Genomic DNA, 19,925 nt, shown 5'->3' with positions numbered 1-19,925 from the left:
GTCGTGTTGAAACTTCTTCTTCGGCATAGGGCAACATGATCGCAAGTATTTTGATATATTCAAACTGATCCGTGATCCCTTGTATGCAATAAATAGGCCCAACACCATGCTATGAGAAACATCCCCATATCATGATTTTTGCACCACCATGCTGTTCTATCTTCACAGTGTACTGTGGCTTGAATTCAGTGCTCGGGGGTCGTCTAACATACGGTTTGCGGCCACTAGACCCAAAAAGAAAAATTTTACTTTCACCAGTCCACAAAATGTCGCGCCATTTCTCTTTTGGGCCAGTCAATGTGTTCCTTGGCATATTTGAACCAATTCAGGACATGTGTTTTTTTTCAACTACGGGACTTTGCGGGGACTTGGCTTCACTTAATCGTCTTCTGATTGTAGCAGTACTGACTGTGATCTTCTTTGATCTTTCTAGAGGTGATCATTGGCTGAGCCTTTTCCATTTTGGCTATTCTTCGATCCATTCGCACAGTAGTTCCTCGCTTCCTTCTGCGTCTATTAGGTTTTGGTTGCCACTTCAAGGCATTTGAGATCATTTTAGCTGAGCAGCCTATAATTTTCTGCACTTCTCTATGGTTTTCCCCTCTCCAATCGACTTTTTAATCCAAGTATGTTTTTCATCAGGACAATGCCTGGAACTCCCCATTTGTAACTAACCAACCTGTGCATAATTTGCCACCCTCCTACCTTAAATTAGGCCCAAAATGCCACATGTTATGCCACAGAATGAATGACTTCACCAATTTAACTCCTCACTAATATTATTTTGAACAAGCCCCGTTCAATTACTCAGAATGAGCGGCATGGGTTTTACCATAATCCAGCTTTATCACTCATGCACAGGATAGGTGATTAAATATCTGATCGGTGGGCGCCTGGCCCTGGGACCCCCACTGATCTTGAGAACAGGTTTATCTGGCTGTCCCTGTGTTGCCCTCTGTGCTGTAGGGCTGTGTCTAGCAGCCCCATAAATAATGAATGGAACGATCGAGCAGGGATCCCAGTAGTCAGGCCCCCACCGATCAGATATTTATTACCTATCCTGTGGATAAGTGATAAATATTGATTATGGGAAAACCCCTTAAGGGCTTATCTTTACTAGTGATTTTTATTTTATGTTTTATTTTGTACATAAAATTTAGGGAGAAGAGGGTTAAATATTTGGAAATGTACAGAGAATACAGAGTTTAGTTGCTTTTATTTTGAAAGGGTTTTATATCACCACCAGCTGTTTGTACTGAATCAAACCAGAGTAGAAACATTGTAACGTGATGCATCTATATCAAGGGTTGAGAAATGTTTCAATGTTGCAGCCTGCAGGTGTTTTTACTTGCAGCTTTGTGCAGAATTCTTGCCTTCAGACTAATATTTTCTGTAGACAGCAATTTAATATTGTGCAAGTGACCCATCATGTCGGCCTCTTAAAGGGAACCAGTCACCAGCATTTCACCTAGTAAACCAGCAATACCTGGTGAAAGTGGGTGAAAAATAATTTTTATGTAACATCTTCTAAGTAGGCTTTACCTAGTGTTCCTGCGCCGTATGCGCACGATCATCTTCAAGCCTTTCCGAGATTACTCCGCCACCTTTTTTTTTATTTGACCGCTCTTCGCCTCCCTCACAGTACACACAAAATCCTGCGCTTGCGCATCGACGTTCTGGTGCGTGCGCACAGCAGGACACCATAGTGGTGCATTCGCAGTAACTACATTTAAGGCCCGTACAATGCAGGGAAAGGTGTCAGCGCATCATGTATGGTCCATCTCAGACGAGATTTCGGCATTGAGGGCAGGCCAGTTTTCGGCGGTGGGCGGCATAAGAAGGGGAAAGAACGAGTCAGCCGGATTATTACTATAAATGTTTGCAGACCGTTATTTACAGTCTGAGAAGGAGTTAGCAATGAACTTTTGACAGCAGCGGCCAGCGAGGGGTGAGGAGAGTTCAATTGGTGAAATGCTGGTGACTGGTTCCCTTTAAACAATGCCTATAACACTGCTGCTCCCCTTCCCTTTGACTTGTTCATGTTTCATTGAGCAAAAGCATTCAATAAGGTTGAATTTACTTACCTTTTTATCTGCAAAGAAACTCCCTACTTTAATGGCAATTCTTGAAGATTGTAAGCTCTTATGGACAGGAACCTCTTCTCTTGTCTTTTGTTTATTACTACTGTAGCTACCGATGTGTCTAATGCTTCAAAATTCGAATGAAAGCTAGATTTGGGTGATTTACAGATTGTGGTTGGAAGAAATCATTACAAAGTATCCCAAAACTAAGGCTACATTCATGTGAGCGTGACAGATTTACAAGTGTAAAAAACGCACGTAAATCTGTCAGTGTGCAATGCGTTTATGCGTCAGTGCGCTTTGCGTGTTTTTCACGCACTTGCAAGCACTTTTTCAATGTAAATGATGCATGAAACACAGATGTGCGTCCGTGTGCTGTCCGTGGTTTTCACGCCACCATTGACTTCAATGGGCGACTAGGTGCGTGAAAACTAGTGAGTTTCACGCAACGGACACGTGTGAATAGCCCCAATCAATGGGTCCGTGTGCTATGCGTTTCAGCGCACCGCACAAGGATGAGAATCGCGCTCGTCTGAATGACCCCTAAGTCATGGTCCAGCGTTTTTACAAACACAGCTGTTCATATGCCATCGTACATATTATACTCCTGTATTATTATTGAAAATAAAATATAAAAAGGATGACAAATGTCCGAAGTGTTTACGGGATGAAGCTGATCTCATCCATATGTTGTGGCGATGTGCCAAGCTGTATAGGTTCTGGGACCTAGTAATTGACGACCTCAAATCAATTTTTTGGGTTAAGTTGTTCCCAGAAAATACTCTGAAAATCCCAAAATGCATAGAGAACATTGCGATTCCTTCTTTCATCTACATAACTGTACAACGGGCTTTGTATTGTGCCCATAAATTAATAGCAGATTGTTAGATGTCTAAACATGCTCCTACTGTTGTTGAATGGAAACATTATATGAGCAAGATATTGCTCTATGAAACAATGTATTCCACTAAGAGGGAACCTTGCTTGTTTTGTCGGCTAGATGGAAAAACTTCCTCAACATCAGAAAGTGCTATGTGTTTTTTTTTTTTTCCTTTTTGTCTCCTTGCGATGTGGGGTGGGGTGGGGGGGGGTTGGTTAAGAGTTAGGTTATATTTATATGACTGTAATTATTATTTTCTGGATTTTTCTGCTGTTGTTGCTACATTTTCTGCAATAAAAAGTTAAAAAAAATATCAGACTCCGTATAAAAACAGTATGTCCTATTAGTCCAGACCAACCAGTCATAGTTTATATGTCACTTTTCCTGTGTCGCCTAAAAGTTGATTGGTTGCTGTGGACAGCAGGGCACATTGGTTCTGTGGCGTTATTTGTGCCATAAATTGCTGTTATTCTGTTCCAAAATTGCTTCCTTTGGCACCCCATGCCTGCTGTTCTTGTTTATTGTGATAACAGGGTACAAGTAGTCTACACAAGGTCCCCGCAAACTTTATCCCCCATTGAGACATACTGTACTTAGCAGGAGGCATAACTTTCTTAATAACAATGACTAGTGTCACATTGTCAATGATAACCTGTGATTTAGATGTATTTGGCTCAAGGTTTTGTGGTTGTGTTCCTGTTCGGGATAATGTTGCATTTACTGCTGTCCAATAAGAAGAATTTGTATATAGTATAAGGCCGTGTATATTGGGGAATTTACAAAAAAAAAAAGGGGCATCATTTATTACAGGAGTAATGGGTTTTAAAGGGTAACTAAACTCCATTCAATACAAAGTCTAGGAGTCCGTACACGGCTCGCTCAGCTTTCCGTGGAAAGACTATCAGAAATGAAGCCGCACAGCTCTGTCCAGAGCGATTCTGCCACGTTGTTTAAGCAAACGGTGGGGGTCTCCGTGCACGGACCCCCACCAATAAAAACTTCTTACATGTCACTATGACATGTCAAGCATTTTTTGAACGTTTAGAAACCCTTTAAAGAGGCTCTGTCACCAGATTTTGCAACCCCTATCTGCTATTGCAGCAGATAGGCGCTGCAATGTAGATTACAGTAACATTTTTATTTTTAAAAAACGAGCATTTTTGGCCAAGTTATGACCATTTTTGTATTTATGCAAATGAGGCTTGCAAAAGTCCAACTGGGCGTGTATTATGTGCGTACATCGGGGCGTTTTTACTTTTACTAGCTGGGCGTTCTGACGAGAAGTATCATCCACGTCTCTTCAGAACGCCCAGCTTCTGGCAGTGCAGACACATCGTGTTCTCGAGAGATCACGCTGTGTCGTCACTCACAGGTCCTGCATCGTGTCGGATGAGCGAGGACACATCGGCACCAGAGGCTACAGTTGATTCTGCAGCAGCATCAGCGTTTGCAGGCAAGTAGCTACATCGACTTACCTGCTAACGCCGATGCTGCTGCAGAATCAACTGAAGCCTCTGGTGCCGATGTGGCCGACACGATGCAGGACCTGGGGCAGGAAGTGAGTGACGTCACAGATCTGCACTGCCAGAAGCTGGGCGTTCTGAACAGAAGTGGATGATACTTCTCGTCAGAACGCCCAGCTAGTAAAAGTAGTAAACACGCCCCGATGTACGCACATGATACACGCCCACTTGGACTTTTACTTTAAACACGCCCACTTGGACTTTTGCAAGCCTCATTTGCATAAATACAAAAATGGTCATAACTTGGCCAAAAATGCTCGTTTTTTAAAAATAAAAACGTTACTGTAATCTACATTGCAGCGCCGATCTGCTGCAATAGCAGATAGGGGTTGCAAAATCTGGTGACAGAGCCTCTTTAAGTTTGTTTACATTAGGAAAAAAGATAACTTGTAGGGTTTTGTGTTTTTTAATAATGTCATATACTTAACTTTGCAATTCCTCACTGTTCCCACGTACAGGTTTTCTTAGATGTCGTAGTCGTACTCTTAGGTCTGAACAAGGTCGTAAATATAAGTATAACTCCTCTTGCACACGACCGAGTTCAGGCCGTGACAAGCTGTCCATGTGTCAGACGGATTTCCCGGCCCGACCACGGTACAGGTGAACGGGACTCCTGCCATAATTTACATTTGTCATGCTAGGAGTCTCTGCCTCCTCAGGGAACTGCTTTTTCGTATTGAACAAAATTATACAGCATGGAACAGCTGTTCCGAGAGAAAGCCGAGACTCCTAGCATCATACATGTCTATAATCGCAGAAGCCCCGTTCCTCTGTACCGCGGTCGGGCCGGGAAATCCATCCGAGATACAGACCGTTTTTCACGGCCCGAACTTGGTCGTGTGCAAGAGGTGTTCTTATTGTGTCAAGGCAATTACAAATATATACACATTGAACATCTATATTTTGCGGACACTGAAAGGAAACTTTCTACTACCATATCAGACGCAGGTAAATCTACAGTAGCTGTATTTAGTTTACATGACATCTTCGGACTGTGGGTCTCTTATTACTGCTGCCCGTTAGCTGCCAACTCTTTTCATGCTTTTTAATGACCTGCAATAGTTTCTGCTTCCCCTGGCTACTCGAATACAAAGCAATGGCCTCCAGCTGTTCTCCTCACCTCTTTCTTTTTATAAAGATGCCAACTGCTCACTCATGGCTTTTCCGCTGCCATTTCCTGATGTTTACAGTTCAGTATCCAAGAGATCCTCCGTTATTAAAAGGAGAACATTGTGGTCCTCTATTTTATTATTGCCTGTTTCCATGGAGAATTTAATATCTAAAGTCTCCTGGGTCGCAGCTAAAATAAATGTCAATGTTCGCTTTAGTTAGTTTTTTTGCATTGTTCTGTGCAGGGGTTATATATTCGCAGCTACTGCCAGCACGTTATAACTAAATCCCTTTGTGTGTGCGTATGTGTGCTCATATATATCTTTTATTCCTGTAGATGTAGATGAATTTTCTGCTTTTCAAACTTGTATTTGATTATTTAAACAGGTGGAAACTTTTATATTCAGAGGAATGTCCGTTTCCATACTCCTTCAATATGTTTGGATCCGAAGATTAGACTTACTGTAGGACACCCACTTAAAGGGATTTGCCCCAGTAATAAATGTTGTTTCCATATAAATTGGGGTTAAAAATGAATTATTTTTATAATTTACCTATGTTGCAAAAAGGATCCAGTTGTGAGATTTTCCCTTTTACTTCGTTATAATGGCGCCTCTGGTGTTTAATCTGTATAGCGATGTGCACGTCCTCCTACTGAACTGAATGAGGGGCGACGCACATGCTCCGTTCCATTCTCCAAATGCCGCCAGTCAATAGAAAATGCCTTCTCTGCTTGTCAGTAGAGAAGAAGCTTTTATTCAGGAACACCGCTTGTAGTGTGAATGGAGACTCACATAGTAAGAAATACACAGGAGAGCCAGCAGTCTGTTTAGATGAGGAGGGAGCCTGCATACAGCACTGCTCACATACAGCATAGAGCTCTCCCCTCTCCTGCTCATCCTCTCACTGTGTGTAAGCTGCTTGCTCTCCCTCTTCTTCAGTTATATAGGGCTGGGCTCGCCCCCTCTAAAAAGACATGTAATGGGGGGGCATTTGTAAAGTTTCTTCTAGAGAGGAGGCAGAGGCAGTGAAACAGAACAATCTGCCTATAAAAACTGACGGAGGGGAGGAGCTGCAGCAGAAAGGACACGCCCCTGAGCTGCCAGCCTGAATAAAATCTAGCAGAGAAATCAGAGCAACGAATGGGGGGGTCTCTGGATCCAAGTAAATTATAGGGCTTGTTCTAGCTGTGTTAGAAAGAGATAGCCATGCACTATATTATGTCTGATTTTCTTTTCTTTTTTTTCATTATTTGTGGGACAAACCCTGTAAGCGGATTTTATGGAAATATATAGACCTATCTCTACTAACATATGGTTGTGTTCATATCACATGCGTTCAGCGTTTACAATGGGAATACTATATTAGATCATTAGGTCACATCTACCCGAACCCCATCTATTAAAGGGATATTTTAAAATCTGCAGCATGCTCTGTAATATGCACACTGTTTTCGTTTTTTTTTCCACTGCATGTGGGTGTTTGTTTGTTTTTTAAAAGATCTTATTCAGATTCATTGTACTATACTTGTGTGAATGTGGCCTTACATTTTATCATTCACTTCTTCTACAGTTACAAATTGCTGCAAAATCGACTGAATTCAGATGAGTTGCACCAAATAGCAAATAATCATAGTGGGTAGCAATATACATTTAGGAAAAGGTCAGAAGTAGGCACTGTCCTTCTGAAGGTGGAACACTAGGAAGGATCTAGGTAAAGCAGACTCGTGGACACACAACCTCCATAGACTTCAGTGTACACAGTGCATACATATCTTGCGTGTGAATGTAAATTCAGCACTTTCAGTGATGCATCAAATTAGATCTTTCTGAAACCAGGAGATTTCCTTTAATTCTGTTATACCACATCTGAATCAAAGCTTTTTGTGGTTTGCATTTAAACTATTGTTACTAGTTTGAATGGAACTTCATTATACTCCATGTTATTATCTACTTCTAACTAGAATAGACTGGTTGTGATTTTTCTATTTCATATTTTGAACAAAGTGTTAATTGTAGCAGTCACATGGTTATTAGATAAAATGAATTGATAGGTTGTGACGTATATTGCATATTTAAAGGGGACTTGTCACAAGGACAGTAATTTTTACATTGAAGCATCTTCCAAATGTCCTAATAACATTGGTTTTGAGGGTGTAATTGGAAGGGCTGGAAGAAAAACTTCTAATAAGTATATGTAGTGATTTTCCTTTGAGTCTGACCATCCATTAAGTAACCGTTTCACCTGACCCTTTAGAAACAAGTCCTCAAAAGCGCAGGGTGCAACTCATCTGCCCTCCTTATTGGCATTTTGGCACTTGAGGGGCATTTGCACCTACAATGTCAACTTTGACCAGGCTTTGTTCCGAGGTCCTGGTGACAGGTTCCATCTAAGTATGCACCAAGTAAATACTTATTTCATATTCATGTTTTCGGAGAAATACATGAGGAAATCCTACTGGTTAATGTACATTCTGAAATGTTTCTTCAAGTTGTAGGAAATCGACCTCACTAGGTTTAGATTCCTCCTGAAGTTTGATGCTTAAGATGGAGCCATTTTTTAATATAGAAAAAGATCTATAAATATAAGACAATGGACATTACATATGACCGGTATGGACCGTACTCCTTTGCATTCCTTATTTATGTTGTTATAGTGAATTCTCACAATCTTTTTCCTAGAGCCAGGCAATGCGAGTCGTGCGGACTGTGGGCCAAGCATTTGAGGTTTGCCACAAACTAAGTTTGCAGCACACAGAAGAAGGGGGAGATGGACGTGAGGATGATGGAGGAGAGGATGATGAGAGTGATAAGAGCACTGATGACTCTGGTGTGCCAGGTAAAATCGATATCTTGGGTACACTGGTGATGGTATCCGTGCACTATGATAGGTCTCATCTTTGTTAGCAAAGTGGATAATAGTAATCCTCAACATTTACCTATGACTTATCCATGGCAAATGTTGACTGGTGGCAATCCTTCGTTACATTATCAATTTCTTTTATTCTGTGATAATTCAATATTTTTCTGTTTATATATTGTTTGCTTGCATTAAACTGCTACCTATGCCTGTGTTTGCCATGATGGGTGTTCTATGTTGTTCTTTTATTTTTCCGTGTCCCCCAGTAACACATGTGGTCGCCAGTGTGGATCACAATGCCGATGAGACCGATATTGATGCTTTGGACAGTCCTCTGCATGGAGACCAGCGCCCTAAGTTTAGCCGTGGGGTTACAGATTTGGATGCTGTAAAAAGGGAGGGCGACTGTCCTGATGAAAAGAAGGTACATGTAAGATTCCTGATGGGTCATATTGGGGTTATTTACATACCTCTAATACTTTTGCCGATAACACTATTTTATTATCGTTATTTTCGGTTTATGTAGCACCAAGACATTGCGCAAAACTGTAATGAGGTTGTAATCCCTCACATCCGTCCCTGGCTAACCGTGAAGTCACTGTGCTATCCTCACGTTGTCTATTCTTGCTCTATAGCCTATATCCTAGATGTCGTATAGACTAACACCTTTTCCCTCTTTTTTTACATCCAAATTGTGATTATACATTGGTGTAAGTTTTATATGTACTAACCTTTTCTCGTATTCCCCTTTAGGAAAAAGTAATGGCCTCTCCCAAGATGTTGCTCCCATCAGATAGTCACCTACCCCCTGGAAGTCCACTTTCTGTTCATCACCAAATCCAGTTGCTTCAGCAGCAACTTCAGCAACAGCAGCAGCAGACACAGGTTGCTGTAGCCCAGGTGAGAGAAGAAAAAGATATGAGTAGTTCTGCCGCTGTGCGATGTGCACTGCCTGTGTAACGCTTTACCCACTGGAGAATGTCCTGCACTCCACAGGTTCATTTGCTGAAGGACCAATTGTCTGCAGAAGCGGCTGCCAGGCTGGAATCCCAGGCTAGAGTCCACCAGCTGCTCCTGCAGAATAAGGACTTGCTGCAACATATCTCTCTGCTGGTAAAGCAAGTACAGGAACTGGAGTACAAGTTGTCTGGAAAAAATGCCAGTAAGTTCTTCTGGAGGTGGGCAGGTGCGGGTAGTTCTTATTCTCTGTGGCAGAGATTGTTATTTGTATACATTCACTGATTGTGGTTATGAATAGTTTTATATTTTTCAGGTTAATCCAAAGGCAAAAATTGTCTATGTTCAGTTCAGATTAATAGTACATTTTAAGGGCTCATGCACACGAACGTAGTATTTACTGCTCGGACGGCCGCGGAGTGTCATCCGCTGGCCGCCTGCAAATCATGGGCCGTGCACATGGCCGTGTACGTTCATTTCAATGAGCCTGGACCGCAAAATGTGGCCGTAATAAGACATGTCCTATCTTTTTGCGGTCCAGGCTCCCGGGCATTGCACGGACCGTGGCAAACCACGGTCGGGTGCATGGGCCCATAGAAATGAATGGGACCGCAATTCCCCCGCAGATTTGTGGGTGAATTAGGGCCGCAAAGACACGTTCGTGTGCAAGAGGCCTAAGCCTTTAGTTACTAAAGGGATTGGCTGAGCAGGAACACCTGACCTCACGACATATTCTATTTATTTCTGTGTGGGTTACCGAAGGGTCTTCAGAGTTCGATGGTCATGCTATCATGCGTTCCATACTGAAATATAATTTGTTTTTCTTTGCAGTGGGATCTCAGGACAGTCTCCTTGAAATCACATTCCGTTCCAGTGTCCTTCCAGTGCTTTGCGATCCTTCAACACCGAAGCCAGAAGATCTACCACCGTTAACAGAACCCGATCGATCCTTCCAGCTGGGCAGCCCGTTAGGTAGGACAGACTGCTTAGTGAAGGTGCAATGTTATCGCTTTGTTCCAGGCGAGGGGGAAGGAGCAGGTGAACTTCTCGGCAGCCTTGAGCTCTATAGGTTCAGAGAATCTGGAATCTCATCTGAATATGAATCCAACACTGATGAGAGTGAAGAGAGGGAGTCCTGGCAGGATGAGGGTGGGAGACTGGCACACGTTTTGCACAGAGACATGCTGGGGGACAGTCTGGAGGATGAGATTGCTGTGTGAACACAGAGGAAAGAAGCAACAACGTAGATTGAGTTGGTTCAGCCTTGTGTTTGTGACATCAGGGGAGTCTGCTGTATTCGTACTTTGTGATATTCGCACTGTTTGCTATATTTAGGTACTGTGTGTCTCCTAAAAAAGACAGATTTATTTGTACCTCTCACTGATATCATAGTTTCTACTTTAGGCTATGGTGTATTGGGTTATTATACTTAAAGGATATCTACCACAAGGATAGACCCATTTAACATACCCTAATAAAGAGCTTAGTGGGTACATACAGACTTTCTGTAATACTAGATACTACGTGGCTGTCACCACCTCTCAATGAGCCTCCTTGGTCTCGCAGAAGCATCATGAGGACTATCCGGATTCCCTTACTTAGACTTGCTCTAAGCACTCTGTTATTTGTAACCTGCAATGTACCCATTCTAATGAATGGAGGTCAGATTTCACTTTAGTTTTATTGGAGGTTTTTTCCGAACACTATAACAACATACAATGCATTAAAGTCAAAAGGCATTGTCTAGTCACAAAGTGCTTAAAGCAATGATAAAACTCTCATCTTAGGTATATAGATTATTTTGTCTGGGAAGGGTTCTTTTATGAATGTACAAAAGTTCTACATCCACCCATGCTTACTGCCTGAGCCTTGGAGACCCTCCTGTAGTAGTTAGTGACGTTTTTGATGCCACAACTAGGAGTGATTTTACTAAAAAACAGAGAAGTAGAGTCTTTCCTATATACTTCCCTTCCCATTACGATCTGCTGCTGGTTGTGGCTTCAAAACCTGGATAAAAAAACTGCACCAAAATTGCACTGTGGGAATAAGGCCTTCAACTAAATTTTTGCTCATTGTACTGCTGTCTGATCTTGGACTATTCCCCTCCTGCGCTGTCACTACTCGGTTTCCTTTCCATGGTTTTATTTCTGCTGGTACAATGATATGTCAGTAGCTGGTGGTATCTCTACATAAATGAGGTCTGTCATGGCGTCCGACCTCTTTTTAAATTATGGGATCTATTAGAAATCCTTATTGAAGCAAGATAGCGGGTGCTGCGGCTCCCGTTCAGGTGGGCACAATAGAGCTGACTTATAATGATTTTCAGGGCTCTCTCTGCCCAGAAAGAATCACATGGCCGACTCCACGTCACCATGGTAGGTTGAAAGCGGTATGCAGAATTTGTCTGTCAATCTTCCTATTGATTGTATCTTTCGGGTTTGGTTAGATATTGCTGATATGTGCAAAGATCCAAACTGTCCTGAAGTAGCACTTTTCATGTTCAGCAGCTGTCCTCCATATTACTTCATGTTCTCAGTATCCTAGAGGCGTATTCAGATCTTGCAGTTGAAGTGTGGTTAAAACTGCAAAAAAAAAGCACCTGAAAACTCGACATTTTTACAGTGATTTAATGTGTTTTTCTATGAGATTGTGGTAAAAATGCAACCACATCGAAAAATGTATTAATTCGCTGTAAAATCCAATGCGGTTTTAACTAAAGGCCCTTTTACACTGGCCGATAAGCGGCCGGTGCAGCGAGCGCTGATGAACGAGACATCGTTGAACGGCGCTCGTTTGCTCCGGTCACATGGAGCTATGGATGGGAACGAGCGGTCGATACTCTGATCGCCTGTCCCCATACATTATTATCATGTCGGCAGCGAGTCTCCCAGTTTACACCAAGATGTGCTGCCAACATCGAGAATATTTTAGTTTTTTAAAACTATACAACCAGCAGATGATGAAGCATTTGCTCGTTCATCTGCTGATCGCTGCCCTGTTTACACGGGGTACTTATCGGCAACGAGGGTTCGATGAACGCTCGTCTGCCCGATAATCGCCCAGTGTAAAACCCCATTAACCCTTAAACCTTTGCTCCTTTTATCATTTGGTTTCAAAATTGACTTCCGAATCCAACTGATATGGGTAATGATGATCTCTGCCTAATACTAGGACACAATGTTGTATGTTTTTAGGCTGGGTTTTCACAGGGAGTTTTTATTATGCTTCTACAGCGTTTTTGTTGCAATTTGAAGTGCTTCTGAATTGCTTTAAAAAATGCATGCGTTAAAACCATGTGCTTTACCTGTAATGGCCACACAGCGGAAAACCGCATCCTAAAATTATGGTAAAACGCATTTGTTTTTTTTAAAAATGATTTCAAAGCTATTAAAACACCTCAAAACTGCAATAAGGGTGTATACCTACAATGCGGTTTTGCCGTGTTATTTGCCACATTTTCGAGGGCGGTCAGCGGAAAACGTGGCAAGACCGCACAGTGTGAATACACCCTAAAAACACTGTAAACAATATAAAAACACCATTTAGAAACCCAGCCTTATACCTTGTTCAATAACAAGCAAATAGGTGATGGCGGTTCATTGGAGATTAGCCCCATTATTACACAAAAATCATGTCTAGTAAAAATAAATTTTAGGTGCAGAATCTCTTTAAAGTCCTTTTTTTTTCATATTAAAGTCTGATTAATAGTAAAGGCAGGGATGGGGATACATGGTGTGACTGCTGTTTTTCTCACAATGCCAGTCCAGCTTTCATCTGAAGAACAAAGTCATAGTGATTAAGCAGAAGGAAAAGAAGAGGCTTGGTATTACTAAAGCCCTATTACATGGGCCAATGATAGGGCAAAGTATCGTTCGTATGCACGATCGTTCCCAATCATTGCCCGGTGTAAGCAGAGCAACGATAAGCCGATGAACGAGCAAACATTTAATTCTGCTCTTTTATGCAGAATTAAAAATCATCATTGTCGGCAGCATGTGCGCTGCCGACAAATGGCAAAATGTATAGGGAAGAGCGAGTGGAGTAACGCTATACATATTCTATCATTGCTCTGTGTGAAAGGAGAACAGGAGTGCCGATCGGGTCCTATTACATGCCCACGTGTAATCGGACCCTTCCACCACTTTCTCTTTTACTGCCACTTTAATCATGTAAAAATGCATTCCTTAAATGCACACACAGATAGACTAATAAGACACACACTGGGGCCGGTTTCATAGACCTTTTAGTATGTTTTTCAACAGTTTGGCTGGGTTCAGACTTTGTGGTTAAAATGCATTTTTTTGCAGTGTATTGAGGCAAAATGAAGTGCTTTTTCCCCATTCCACTGCAAGAAACAAACGCATTTTGACTGTGATGCTTGAACCCAGCCTAAAGATTGAATCTGCTGAAGATGCTAAATGTAATCCTTTTTCTCAAATGTTTTTATTTGTAACATTTGTTGTGTTCAGCCTTTTAACTGAACCAGAACATTAGCTTGATTACTGTGGTAACTGATACTTCGTCCCTTTACGAACAAAATCTTGTTTTGTACAAATAGTGTTTTTTGTTTTCTGCTGCACTTCTTTACATCATCAGTGGGAGGCGCTAGTTGCCAGCGTGTTTACTTTTTAGGATGATAATGCAGGATCAGAGCTTAGATTGTTGATAGATTATTTTAGTATCAATTTGTTGTAATAAAGTGTCTCCTCTTCACTACCAGAGTGGCACTTAGTGTTCCTCCAGCTATATAAACTACTTTTTATATTTGTACTGAGCTCTCTTATACTTATACAAAGCTCTGATGCCCCATTCCGCTCACACTGATCGTCTTCAGTTCCTTTAGACATAAAGAGGAGGCTCATATGCAGGACCTATTAATATCTATGGGGACCTAAGACGGACCAGTCCCTCTAGTGACGGTCATGGGCCACTAAAATTCTTTTATTTATCTGTCAACGGGAATAGGGCAACCTATTACAAAAAATCTCAGTATAGTCCCCCAGCAATTGATAGGGATGGGGGAGAATATAGAATAATGTACGTGCCAGAAGCTTTCCCTGGCAATGTTCCAGCATCTGTACTCCTGGAGATCAGCTCATTATCTGAGAGCTGTTTTAGGACAACCCCTTTAAGACGTTTCTTCAGTACTTCTGCGTTTAATCCAGTAAATTGCACAGGTGGCGCTCACAACTCCTACATCACATGGGGAACGGTGGTCGGTCAACTGTGCCGTGCAAGGAACCCTGTGAAGAATATGTATCAAAATGAAGGTACATTAGGTCGTCAAATTTGCGGTCTGTACATTAGATCTCTTAAAGTAGCACTGGCCATTTCATGATTTTACTAGTACAGCAAAGTTTTTTTTCAGGGTTTCTAGCTTCAATTTCCAGAAAAATAAAATGTCTGGATGTTTTGCGAAGTACCAACCTCTTATATCACTCCCTATAAGGTGGCAGTGCTAACACTCCGCACCAGCGCAACTTGCCAATTGGCTTAGGCTGGCCGCACACGTTAGAGGATTGTTTAAGAGCTGCTCCGCCAATTTCCCAAGATACATGCCTGTTCAGCTCGGATGCATGTTGTTTCACTAGGAGAATAAGTCTCCTGGTGGTGTTTTATATCTTGGGAAAATAAAGGATCTGAGTGGTTGAAATCTAACCCCTCCGACCATGGTTTACCCCAGACACACACTGGATCATGGGTGCTCATCTAGTTCAGTAAATGTCTGCTTACCAGCCAAGTGAAGGTGCGTGCTGAACACCAACTGTAAACACGTTGTCTTGTTAACGTTTTACAAACTTTGTAGAACTATTTACATAAGGATTTGTTGTTATTTGTGAGTGGAAAAATCGGAGCAAACCCCTAAACGCATTCAGATACCACACCTCTAAAATTTATTCAGACACCAGACCAGACAACAAAAAATGGAAAATCTATACTTACCGCTGCTGGCCATTGTCAGGACCTTGTGGTCCGGGCCCCTGCACTAGCTCCACTCCTGCCGTCATAGATGCATTTGTAGAGACACTGTGCCCTCCTCCAATGCATCTTTGTTGGCAAGTGTGCGGGGTACAGGCTTCTGACGTCTCTGATCCGCACTTGGACTGTGGTCTGCTTATTGAGAACCACTGCACTAGGTTATTGGTGGATCCAGTCAAAATCATCTGCTAGGAAATATCTCATGTGTATGTCCAGCTAGTGATACGACGTGTATAAAGGCTGGTTGAGACCAGCGAGAACAAATAGGCGCTACATAGGGTGAGTACGTCAGATTAGCAATGGCTTTCTCTGTTAGGTATAGTAAACGGAGGCTCACATTTAGGAGTTGTGCATGGATAGGCACAACACTATTGTGGAGCCAGTCGGTTAGGAAGGATGGTGCCGTAATCCCTAGAGCGTCAGGTGCCAACCTCGCCGGGGAGTAAATGCAGATAGATAAAAACAATCGGAACCAGGTGGGATCCACTGTGAAAAAGCGACACCATCCAGGCGCAATACTTCCACGAGTCCAACATGTTTTTGGGGAAAAAAATATAATTTGTCTAAAACAATAGATCATGATAAAATATACATTAAAAAAAGAGAGAGGGTGGGTGTTTCTTTTTCACAGCGGATCCCACCTGGTTCCCATTGTTTTTATCTACCAGCTAGTGATATAGAAGGGCAAACATTTGCTTATGGAATGCCACTTGGTCTGTAGATTTTCTATCCAATGTGAAACCAGTGCTTGAGATGAGAAGTTGTTTTCTTAGGACACATTGGGGTTAATTTATCAACATTTCTACGCCAGTTTTCTGGCGTAGAAAAGTTGCAATTTCCAGTGCAAATTGTGACTTGTTACCACTGAAACCCGACAAATGTATTATAATTTACGCCGGGACCAGACGCGCTGATTACATTAAAGTGCTGCAACACATATAGGGCCCTGAGACTGCTCGGTGTAAGGACATTGTGTGAGCGGTGCTGAAGTGATGAGGGGGCCCAGAATGAGTTTTTTTTTTAAATTTTATGTTTGATGGATGGCGCATGGCCGAGGTCGTTGCGCTACAATTGTGGTGCACGATCCCGGCCGGAATATGCGACACATTTATTAGGAATCTTTCGCCCAAATGTGGTTCAGTATACTCCATGTTTTCTTATGACATGCCAGTCTTAACAAATTACTCCAGTCTCTTTTAGTATCTCTCTTAGCATATTTTTAGATGATCTTTTGCATTCCACCTCCTTTATTATTTACTACATTATTTAGTCCTTTTTTTTTTGTAAATGAAGCTTTTCTATTTATTTCTATACTGCTCAATAGTCGCCTCTCTTAAAAGCTATTGACTATGGTGGTTCTTGTATTGGATGCGGAATGCTTTGTAGCAACCTCTGATATGAAGAGGGGATGGGACAGAAAAGTGACCTAATACGCTTGATTCCGTGTCTGACTTGTAGTGCACAGTGTATACCTGTAGTGGGAGGGGGAGCTAACTGTTGAGTGCATGTGTATTACCTGTCACTTGTTTATTAATTCCCTATCTCCTAACTAATCTAATAGGCACTATGATGCGAACTAGTGTTTTGTTTTTGTTTTTCCCAAAAAATTTATAATTTGCAAAGTTTATGACCATTTTTCTAAATATTCTAATTTTGCTATACTTGCCAAATGAGAGGTCACTCTTTCTTTTCACTCTAGGTGGTGTAATGTTTTCTGTATGACGCTGTGCAATCGTCCTACAGCTCCCCCCCCCCCCCCCTTCCCTGCCCAGCAACACAGTGTGATTATATGCTACCATTCTCAACTGTTTTCAACTGGTGATATCTCCGGTTGTTTCACAGCTAGAATCTCATCTCTCACGTGTCACCAGAACCACTGTTCTAAGTGGTCCACAGCCGGAGATATGGCTATTTGAAGTGATCCCCCTTCCCTCCAGTCTCAGTCTCTCACACTGTGTGAAGCAGCTTCATGCTGATAGGACAGATCAGAGGCTGTGAGGTAGCGCCACCTCAGGAGAATCGCTGGTATTGACACCCACTGCATATTTAGAAAAAAAGTTCATAACTTTTAAAATAAGAAACGTTTAGGGACACAATTTTCACTAGCATTATCAAAGTGACGGCGCCTATTAGATTAGCTAGGAGATAGAGCATTACTAAACTAGTGACTAAGCCTCTTAAGTTTTATATTTGGAATCTCAAATCCATGATAGATCTACTTTTGCTGATTTTGTTCAGTAGCCAAGATTTTTTATTTTTTTAATAAATTTGTATTACATTTATTTATTTCTAATTTTACTTTAACAGCCAATTTCACTTTAGGAAACTGTAGCCCTGTGTTCCCCCCCCCCCCCCTCTTTTATGACAAGTGATGTATAATGCTGTACAGATAGTACTAGTAATGATAAACCAGTGATGCCTCCCAGTCCCAGATCTTAGTACTTGACTCTTTGCTGCCCTCTGGTGTGAAAAACCTGATATACGTGTAAATCCTTGTGCTGGTAATTCTATATAGAAATGCTACATTTCCTTGTCTGTATTAAGTGCACTTACCTCTTCTTTGTTTCATTATAATAAACCTTATATTTCTATCATTTTTCTCTGCCTTCTGTATTCTTTGCTCTTGCTGTAACCATTTCTGACTTTTAGCACATGTCCTTATTTATTTAGCTATGTTGAGAATTTCTTTGCTTTTTAAATAATTGTTATTTTAGCATGACTCCGATACTATTATTTTTTCAGCTCCGTCTACAAAATGCCCTCTCCCTTTTTAAAATAATTTTAACTTGGTAATTTGATTTGCCGCAGTTTATTGCTTCCCATGCTTCATAGACCCCACATGACGAGCAACCTCCTAGATCACGACAATCGCATTGCATAGAATAAACCGTGCCAGCGGAGCACACCAGTGGACTGCATTTAAACTTACTGAAGTGAAGTTTTATTATAATGTTCAACATTTTTACTATTTTATGCACACACATTTTCCGTTCCGGGCTTTCTTTTGCGCTCGCCACCATTTTTATTTTTCCCGTCTGTCCTTTCTCTTCACAGTACAGTGAGCTGGAGCATTAAAGGGGTTTTCCAACCAGTAAAACTTGATGGCCTATCCTCAGGATTGGCCATCAATAGCTGATGGGTCGGACTCCCGCCGATCAGCTATTTTGAAGGGGGTGCAGTACTCGTACGAGCGTAGCTTGCCCTTCATTTTTTTCTTGCTCACTATGAATCGTTGACACACATATAGCGGCAATTCACAGGTATTGCAGCCTTTTCTCTTACTCGAATGGGAGAAAAGGCTGCAACCTCTGAATCGCTGCTAAATGCGTGTCGAAGATTCACAGTGAGCAAGAAGAAAAGGGAGGGGAAGCGGCGCTCGTACAAGTGCTGCACCCCCTTCAAAACAGCTGATCGGCGGGAGTCCAACTCCGACCCATCAGCTATCAATCCTGAGGATAGGCTGTCAATTTTTACTGGCTGGAAAACCCCTTTAATTTTGCTGTGTCTCTTTCCCCAAATGTTTTTTACATTTCTGAAGAAAGACGACAAAGCTGAATCCTTCTCTATGGGCATTACTGACATGTCAATAAGGCATGGATGGGTAATAATGCGAACAATTCTTTCCCTGGCTATTATTGATCTGTTAGTTGGTCACTGGCACATATTGACACAATATACATAACTGGAAAATATCCAATGGATATTCTTCTAAAGGTCAAGACTTCAGAAAATGATTGCTCCGTATTCTATATGTTGGTTTACCATACATGACCTAATAAATGTAGGATCTCCATTGCTCCCTCTCTCTTATGGATATGTTGAATGAATGCAAGATTTCTCTTGGTAAAGACTTTTGAGAGGTCTGGTAATATTCAAGAAATGCTGTGCCTCCTAGGTCTAGTTCACACGGTGGTTTGTGTCAGACAGTAAAAATTTGTCTCAAAACTCCTGTATTTTTTATGCAGATTTAAAAATATAAGCTACTTTTAAGATTTATTTTTTTTATTACATTTTTTTTTTTCTATATGCTTTTCTTGCTTTATGCATTTTTTTTATTTTTTTTTCAGGCTTTTTGTTTTTGTTTTTTTTTGTTTTTACTCCCATACATTTCAATGGAGGTTTTGTGGCTGAAACCACTCCAAGATCGTGCATGGCACTTTTTTTTTTACTTTGGCCCGTGTCAAAATCAGTGCCAAAAAAACTGTGTGAACAAGGCTTTACCCATCCTGCTGTAGTCTTCTCCCGCAGTCTCTCCGTTTGTTCCAGCAGAAAGTTGATGAAAAGTAATGCAAAGAAAATGATAGAGACCCAGACTTTATACAGATCATTTTTGTTACCGTTTGCCTGGGTGGTGGATTTTACTTGATTGGTAAATACCAGTACTGGCCGTGTCCCGAAAATAAATTACGCAATTGAGAAAAAGTAAATATTAATGCCCACCTGTTGCTGGGCATCAGCGAATAAACATGGTGACGGGTGATAGGGCTCATGTTTCTAAGTGACGTAGTATTATGACATCGTGGAGTGTATTTGAAT

The 19,925-nt window shown here is 41.6% G+C and overlaps 1 protein-coding gene across 5 annotated transcripts in view; it reads left to right on the top strand.

The window, feature by feature from the left end:
• Positions 1 to 19,925, top strand: part of LOC142657851 (carboxyl-terminal PDZ ligand of neuronal nitric oxide synthase protein-like) — a 68,638-nt gene that overhangs the window by 42,463 nt on the left and 6,250 nt on the right. For 2 of the 5 annotated variants that reach the window (XM_075833316.1, XM_075833314.1), the window contains exons 6-10: positions 8,276 to 8,432; positions 8,720 to 8,883; positions 9,207 to 9,353; positions 9,450 to 9,615; positions 10,242 to 10,382. In XM_075833316.1, coding sequence (XP_075689431.1) covers positions 8,276 to 8,432; positions 8,720 to 8,883; positions 9,207 to 9,353; positions 9,450 to 9,615; positions 10,242 to 10,382 — 775 coding nt within the window. Of the gene's footprint in view, positions 1 to 8,275; positions 8,433 to 8,719; positions 8,884 to 9,206; positions 9,354 to 9,449; positions 9,616 to 10,241; positions 17,965 to 19,925 lie in introns of those variants that run through there. The other 3 variants (XM_075833317.1, XM_075833318.1, XM_075833315.1) reach the window with 2 other exon arrangements.

This window comes from Rhinoderma darwinii, chromosome 7, assembly GCF_050947455.1.
Source record: "Rhinoderma darwinii isolate aRhiDar2 chromosome 7, aRhiDar2.hap1, whole genome shotgun sequence".
Taxonomy (NCBI): domain Eukaryota; kingdom Metazoa; phylum Chordata; class Amphibia; order Anura; family Rhinodermatidae; genus Rhinoderma; species Rhinoderma darwinii.
This window is presented reverse-complemented; position numbering and strand designations above follow the sequence as displayed.